This window comes from Gossypium hirsutum, chromosome A13, assembly GCF_007990345.1.
Source record: "Gossypium hirsutum isolate 1008001.06 chromosome A13, Gossypium_hirsutum_v2.1, whole genome shotgun sequence".
Taxonomy (NCBI): domain Eukaryota; kingdom Viridiplantae; phylum Streptophyta; class Magnoliopsida; order Malvales; family Malvaceae; genus Gossypium; species Gossypium hirsutum.
Window position 1 is genome coordinate 80467601 of NC_053436.1, and position 8391 is coordinate 80475991.

At 32.8% G+C, this 8391-nt stretch overlaps 1 protein-coding gene across 1 annotated transcript; it reads left to right on the plus strand.

Annotated features, from left to right (window-relative positions):
* Window positions 1–2638: 2638 nt before the first annotated feature.
* Window positions 2639–7398, plus strand: LOC107893736 (serine/threonine-protein kinase haspin homolog). Its single transcript, XM_016818806.2, has 13 exons — window positions 2639–3042; window positions 3464–3554; window positions 3772–4268; window positions 4566–4689; window positions 4828–4937; window positions 5214–5325; window positions 5483–5575; window positions 5719–5780; window positions 5864–5994; window positions 6094–6164; window positions 6261–6313; window positions 6710–6776; window positions 6941–7398. The coding sequence occupies exons 1-13, from the start codon at window positions 2792–2794 to the stop codon at window positions 7058–7060; spliced, it is 1782 nt and encodes a 593-aa protein (XP_016674295.1). The 5' UTR covers window positions 2639–2791; the 3' UTR covers window positions 7061–7398.
* Window positions 7399–8391: the final 993 nt, after the last annotated feature.

The window sequence follows — 8391 nt, forward strand, 5'->3', positions numbered from 1 at the left end:
ACAACTCGTAAACTTTATGCTTGTCTCTTTTAGCTATGTATCTAGTTGGTTACACCATATATATATATATATTCTTTCTTCAATATAGTCGTTTAGAAACGTTGTCTTGACATCTATTTGTCAATTCTCTAATCGAGAGCTGCTACAATGGGTAGTAAAATGCGGATAAACTTGAGCATTGCTACTGGAGAGAAGGTTTCTCGTAATAAATACCTTATTTATGTCAGGCACAAGTGTCTCTAGTGTAATATTTTCATTTAAATATACTTGTATTTTTCAAACAAATTGGTTTAATAAAATATTAATTAATTACATTAATTTCCTTTAGATATTGTCTTCAACGGTTTTTGCATGCAAAGAAAAATAGAAGTAAATATGGGTTCATTGGTTATCTAACATTTAACTAGTACTAAGCGGTATTACATGGTTGGATCGTAATACACATAGACAACATGTATTAGTAGATAACCTAATCAAACCCTTAGTCTAATTAGAAATAAGAAAGCTGAATGCAAGACTAATATTTCATTTATCAAGTCTAATTAAGGAGATGTTTTGTCTTAAGTGTCGGAGTGGATGACTCCCAAAAGAAATAGATCTGACTGACCAGATTGGTAGTACATCAAATAAGTCCCAAGTAGAATAGATCTTAAATCTGTTTTTGGATTTATTCACTTACGACATTCATAATGTGGCATACCTTAATTCTAAGTGGATGATGGGTTATGTATGCGTTACTTGTATTCTTTGATGTAAATAAAAGCTTGAGTTTAAATAGATAAGGAACTGAAAGCCAGTGTGTTGGGTATACAACTTTTGCAATATGTAGCACCATTTACAATAGTGGAATTCATAGCCCTACTAATGGATAAACAATATCCTCTCATCGACATTACATGATAGATGAAAAGTAAACATGGCCACAAGTCATTTGTCTTTGTGATGAATGACTTGATTACTATCTGATATTAATTGACTTTTCATGAAGGAAGATATAATGATTACTATGAAACAAAATATGATCATATTGAGAGAACGAATTTATCTCAAAGAGATTAAGGATATCCTATGAGGGTAACACGCTTATGATAAGGTCATTAGATGAGCATTTATTGATTAGCTTTTGTAATAGTATGCAGTTAGGGAGAGCTTAGTCACAATACTATAGTGGAATGACTTCGTGACTAAATAAGTTTATAATTAATAGATGAAAATTTAGAACTTAATTATAAATTATTTGATCCCTAATTATATATGTCTAATCAGTCCCTTATCTAACCCGTTGAAACCAGAAATGAATTGCATGTAGAATCAAATGAATGGCAATGATGAAGTTAGAGAAATGGGTCATATTCACAAATGAATGCGTTTTCTCATTGAGTATAAAATGACTTGAGAATTAATTTAAGGTTTTCAAATTATTATTTAATTAATTATAATTAAAAAATGGAAATTCAAAAATAGAATTAAATTAGTTAGTCATTATGAATCCATTAAATAAGAAAATTAAATATATTTCCTCATAATTTTTTTATGGTACTCATGACTTTAACAGAATTAGAATTGGATTAAGAAAATTATTTAATTGAAAATTAATTTAGTTAATTTAATTAATTGAATAAATAATATATATTTTTAGAAATAAAAAAAAAACAAGCATGGGTTAATTTAAATTATAAAATATTGGATTAAAAGTTAAAAAAACACATATAATTGGATTCAATACATAAGAGGCTAAAAACTACTAATATTAAATGAAAGTGGTGACAACCCTAGTATTATTATTTAGGTGTGCCACCCACCCTACTATACTTAGAGTAGGAAGCATTTTTCATTAAAATAATATCATTTGTCTAAGCCTTGTACAACCAGGATTCTTTTATCTCTCTTTATATATAGATAGCATCGAACCTAATACACAAGCTTCTTGATTATTGAGTTAATGTTGTTCTACCATAAAATAGTGGTACTTTATTTACTTAAAATAAATTCTATTTTCTAGAAATTACAATCTTTATCGGTTTCTATTGAGAGAATTACTTTCTAACTGAAAGTAATAATATTGTTTCTTATTCTGTGTTTGGTTCGTATTGCTTGAGTCCGCACTCAACGCTATTTGTGGTACGATGATAGCGAAGAAGTGATGATAGCGAAGAAGGTTGTTCGGTTGAAATCTAGGGTTGACTTGAATCTGTCATGCACAAAGGATATGCACTTTTCAGTAAAAGTTTATTGTTATAAATACCACAAATCGACTCGATTTTGAAAATTTATATTTTATAAATCAAAATATTAATAATATATTTTTTATATTTTTATTAAAATATCATATAAGTAATGAACTTTAACCACATTAAATACATATTTTTTTTATTTTACAATATAATATTTAAAATGAACATTTTATTTCTTAAATTCACCTTTTGACAGCAATACTAAATATTTAAATCTTAAACTAAAATTTTCAAATATATTTATTTGAAACACTTTTGAAGAAGGAATAAGAAATTAGAAGAATAACCAATTTTTGCGTAATGGTTTTTTTTTTATTGTTGTGATGAATGATGATAGAGATTGGGCCATTTAGTCGTTGGGCTGAATGAAAGAGTGGGCATATGGATGAAGTGGTAATTGGACCAAAGCTCGTCTCCCACAGCACAGCAAAGCACAGCACAACCAATCCATGATCCCTTCCCGCCTCCCTGCATATTCAAATCACACTGTTTTCTCTCTCTTTTACGTAAATCTCCGTCTGTCTATATATCAATCAGGGGCTAAGTAAGATTTAATAATGGATGGCAAAGCAAAAGCAAGATCGGGCGGAGAGGTCGATCTTTGGTCAGAGATCATAGGAGCATCGGATCAACCATCCACAAACGCACCCTTAATCCAACCCGTTTATCAGAGAAGAAGACGAACATCTCACCCCACCCCCTCTGACTCAGACCACCCCCTGCTTCTGCAACCCACTAACAGCAATCGCCTCAGTTTCGCTGCTGCTAACAACAAGCGGGTCAGTTGGAATCGCTCACTTTCCATCAGGTTCCTTCTTTCCCTTTTCTCTTTTTTAACCAGCATTTATTGGGTATTATCCTAATTTTGCCTTATTTTAATTCCATTTTCTTTAAAGACAAAATTTTATGCTTCCTTTCTCTTTCATCTTCAAATTTACCTGCAAATTCAAAGAACCATTATTATGCTCAACAGCTACACGAGGAAAAAAAAACTATGCTACTTGTGCCTTACCATAGAATAGGATAAATTATTCTCACACTATCCAAGTTTGACGCTTCCCTGACTACAATTTAATGTTTGCCTGCTTATGCTGGTTATTTGATGTTCAGGGTTTCCTTTTTTCCCCCCATTTATTTTGTTTCGTTGTCTGCTCAAAAACCTTCAAATACGTTTTCAATGCTTTTTAGGTGGTGAGTTTTATTATAACTCAAATTTCTGCTTCATTCAGAGGGAGGATAAGCATTGCTGTTGCTCCTTGCTTGGCGAATCAACCACAACAAAAGCAGCCCAGGAGAAGGGGGAAACCGCCTGTTCCTAAAGTATGTCTGACACACCTTCTATTTCCTATTTCCCATTTTCTTTCTCTCCTCCCATTTATGCATAGTGTTCCCATCTTCACATTCTCAAGTCTCAACTTAGTTTCCTTTATTTCTTCTGTTGCTGCGCTACTCCTAATGTCCAAAACCTATCTAGTGTCTTGAGAAAGGTGCATTGGATACTTTGTCATTACAAATTAATTTCTCTGTTTGTTTACAGGGCAAGGCTGCAGAACAATCAAGCTTCGATAAGGAGAGAGCATATTTTCAAGAGGTTGATGCCTTTGAGTTATTGGAGGAAAGCCCATCACCAAAACACTTTGGGACATGGGCAACAGGCAATCAAACTGTCACTGATCCTATACCACTTGTTTCAACCAGATTAGAGAAGTGGCTCTTTTCAAAGAAGATAAACTTCAGTTGCGGGCCTTCTACCACCTTGTCCAAAATATTAGAAACTCCTGCTGCTCCAATGGATCCCATATATACTAGTGGTTTGGATTTATCAAGTGTAAAAACTCCCGAAAAGTTCAGTCCAGTATCCTTGATTGGTGCTGACCAAGGTTGTGAAGATATAAATGCTGCCATTAAGAAGCTTTCCTTGGCGTCTAAATCAACATCATCACATCTTGATCGTATTGATCCATTTACTGCTTTGCTGGGAATTTGTGAACAGCCAAAACCAATGAAGTTCCTTGATCTTTTCTCTAAGTATTGGTTAGTCTCTCTCTAATTAATTGTTTTCCTTTTCCTCTTGAAGAAAATTGCACATAATTTATTTTAGAGGTTTAGCATGCAAGGGAGGGTGAACCTCATTGCATTGGTAAGGTTACCACAGTGCAGAAGCGTCCTTCTTTATCTGCTATTGAGTTTTGACTCTGTTGTGTTGTCATGCAATGTGCTGTCTCATTTTCAGAAATTAGAAATGCATATTTCTAGGTTAATGGGTCTCACTAAATTTAGTTGATCATGTATACTGCTTGGGTTGATTATGGTGAAACCTTCTTGACTCAGTGCTCCAGAAAGTATTGCCAAAATTGGTGAAGGTACTTATGGAGAAGCCTTCAGGGCAGGCAATACCGTTTGCAAAATAGTTCCATTTGATGGGGATTTTCCAGTAAATGGAGAACTGCAAAAGGTATTTATTCTAAATTAATTTTTCTAAAAGTTGTTTGCAGGTTAAATTATTTTTTCAAATGAGGATGTATTTGATTTTTTTGGATGAATCCATGATTTGCTTGTCTTATAATAACCCATATTCTTCTCCTGTCTTCAGAAATCGGAAGAATTGCTTGAGGAGGCTGTGCTCTCACAAGTTCTTAACAGTTTACGAGAATTTGAGAAGAATGATAGTAATGCTTGCACGACCTTCATAGAAACAATTGAGTATGTCTTCCGCAACACATTTTTCTATATCATTCTTTGTAACCTTCCTTTTGAAACCATAAGCAAACATTTCAACAGAAACAGTTTTTTTTCTTAGTTAGCTTCTTAGGTCATGGTCAAGAGAAATCCATAGTTCAAGAAATATGCCTAATAATGCATAACTGGTTGTGCGCTTTCAATTTTGCAATTGCATCTTTTCTAGTCTGGCCTGCATTTAGGTTCCTATTTGATGACTTATTGTTCAGATTATCTCTTATTGATCTCTTTCTTTGATAGTTTAAAGGTTTGCCAAGGTTCTTATGATGCGGCATTGATTAGAGCCTGGGAAAAATGGGATGAAAAGAATGGCTCAGAAAATGATCATCCCAAGGAGTTCCCGGAGAAGCAGGTATTTTCTTTTCCTGATGATATGTATGCTTAAGAAAGTTGTAAATAAATACTTTATGAATACTGCACGTATAGGGAACTCCCAAAATTATGACCAAAGTACAAATATTTATTGTGTACCAATACTCTTTTGTTGTACCTGATGAACTTGCATTCAGCGCTATCTCGTCTTTGTTCTACAACATGGTGGTAAAGATCTTGAAAGCTTTGTACTTGAGAATTTTGATGAAACACGAAGTTTATTGGTTCAGGTAAATCAAACAACTCTTCTGGTGATATAAAATTATTCAAACAAATTTGATAAGTAATTTTCTAGAGAAAAAGATGAGTTCAGTTCACTGGTTATTTAATCTGTTATTAGCAGCTCTCAGTGAACTTATCAATTGCATTGCAGGTTACAGCTGCCCTAGCTGTGGCTGAAGCTGCATATGAGTTTGAACACCGTGACTTGCACTGGTCCGTTTGCTGTCCTATCTTTTATGGTAACTTGTATCTAGATTCTGACTGCTGACCAATGATTTTTTTTTTCATTTTTATAGGGGAAACTTACTTTTGAGCCGAAATGGTTCTGTCACTGTGAAGTTTATTCTTGAGGGCAAGCAAATATCCTTTAGGACATATGGGTTATCGGTGTCAATAATTGATTTTACACTATCGAGAATAAACACTGGTGAAAGTTTCTTCTGCTTTTATTTATTTATTTTTCTTTTAATTTTGCTACATCAGAGGTTTTATGAGATAAACATTTTGCAATGGCATTGGTGTACAGGAGAAAACATACTCTTTTTGGATCTTTCACAGGATCCTTATCTTTTCAAAGGTCCAAAAGGAGATAAACAAGTAAGAAACAGGAACAAGCTGCATTCATAATTACATACAATATGCTTTCACATCTAATCTAGCAAAATTGTTGCACTAATGAATTATGAAATACAGTCAGAAACATATAGAAAAATGAAGGAGGTTACAGAAGATCATTGGGAAGGAAGGTATTTTTCTGATCTTATAACATCTGAGCATAGGCCACTTTTTCTGTTTCATCAATTCAAGCACTTAAACTGTGCAATTGCCCCACACTATTTTAACTGAATGAAGTGAACCCCATTATGAATGAACTGGATCCAACAGCAACACTGGAAAATTTGCTTAGATCCTGGTCTGTTTTGTAAAACCTATCAAGTTTCGCTGGTATGAGTGTTCTAGTAAAATCTATAGGGATGACTGAGATCCATAAAGCTGCGTATGCATACCCCAGAAGGGCATTTGATTTGTCTTGAAGATTTTAGTTCTCTTTCATTAAGCCATATATTTTCACACTGTTACATTTTGAAATTGGTATGTATGCAGTATAATAATACATAATTGATTTTTTTTTTGTTGTACAGTTTCCCCAGAACAAATGTGTTATGGTTGGTATATTTGGTGGATATACTGCTGCTGAAGAAAACATATGTAAGTGATATTCATCCAATAATTGAATGAAGCATGTTCACTTGGAAGTTTGAAAAATGTTGCGGATGTTTTGCCTTTTTACGTTGGTTGATTAAGGGAAATAATTGTCTATCAAGGCTTGAAATACTGTGTGGTGTGCTTATTTGACAAAAATGGGGATACAGGTACGTTGTTCAAAGAATGAGAGGGACATGCGGTCTTTGAAAAAGCGTCTGGACAAATATGATTCCGCTAAGGAAGCAATTTTGGATCCCTTCTTCGAGGATTTGTTTGTGAATAATTAATGCTTTGAATTGTAGAAGGGATACGGATCATAACTAACCACAACTTGACAGAACCTTAGAAGTTATAACGGTTCCAAATACCGTGTTTGGTAGTAGCAGTAGTAGAATTGGAAATTTTGTAATCTATGATTACATTGTAATTGCTGCTTTGAATTGTGAAATGGCTGGGGCTGGGGCTGGGGCTGGGGCTGGGGCTGGGATATTAGCTGCTAATGAAGCTTTGAATACGTCATTCAAGTCACATGACATGACAGCCCTAGCATGACTTGGGAAACTAATCTCCCATCTCCATGTATTAATATTTGCCTAACTATATTAAATATTACTTTACTTTATCATTACAGTATTATTACACCTGCATGCGGTTGGATTTGACATTAAATTAGATAAACAAATTACTTGATTTCATTTGATTTAATTGTGAACTCTTTTAAATGCCCATTTTAGATAAATTTCGAGAGCTTCTGTTGTAGGCTAAAAAGATATACATATATATATATTAAAAGCTTTTATTAAATTAACCGATTATAAGTTTCTTTATATGTGGAGAGGAATAGAGATGTTATATAAATAGATATGTACAAAAAATCATAGAAAATTATTAAAAATCATTAAAAAAGTATAAAAAATAATAAAATTGTTTTTTTAATATTATAAATTAATAATTTTTAAGTATTTTTACAAATTTGGGTTTCTAATAATACTTTGAGTATTTAGTTAGAAAATTATGTCTTTTTATTAGGAATTTGAGTTAATAGTTGTTAGAGAATATTGTTATTTAGTGAGATATATTGTTATGTATCATATAAATAGTTTGTGAACTGATTACATGGCACATTGACCCTATTGATTGGTCAACGATGGTCAATGTCAACATCAATGCTGGTCAATGTCCGGGATTACCGTGCCAAATAAACAAGCGGAGGATTGATTGGTTATAGATAATTAGAGCTCAAATAATTTATATTTAAATATCATATTTTCACCTATTAATTATAAATTTATTTAGTTACGAAGTTATTTCACTATAGTATCGTGATTTAGCTATCGCTATTTATAAACCATTACGAAAGCTACTCAATAACTGCTTGTCCAATGGTCTTGTCATAAGTGTGCTATCCTCATAAGATATCTTTAATTCTTTGGGATAAATTCGTTCTCTCAATATGATCTTATTTTATCTTACAATAATCATTACATTTCCTTCATGAAAAGTCAATTATTATTAAATAATAATCAAGTTATTTATCACAAAGACAAACGATTCATAACCACGTTTACTTCTCATCTCTCATGTAATACTGATGAAAGAATATCATTTACCCATTAGT

Excerpts from the sequence above, each read along its gene's own strand:
- LOC107893736 (XM_016818806.2), top strand. The coding sequence starts at position 2,792 with ATGGATGGCAAAGCAAAAGCAAGATCGGGCGGAGAGGTCGATCTTTGG. Across the intron at positions 4,269-4,565 it reads GATCTTTTCTCTAAGTATTG|TGCTCCAGAAAGTATTGCCA; the intron begins GTTAGTCTCTCT and ends TTCTTGACTCAG. Across the intron at positions 4,938-5,213 it reads ACCTTCATAGAAACAATTGA|TTTAAAGGTTTGCCAAGGTT; the intron begins GTATGTCTTCCG and ends TTTCTTTGATAG.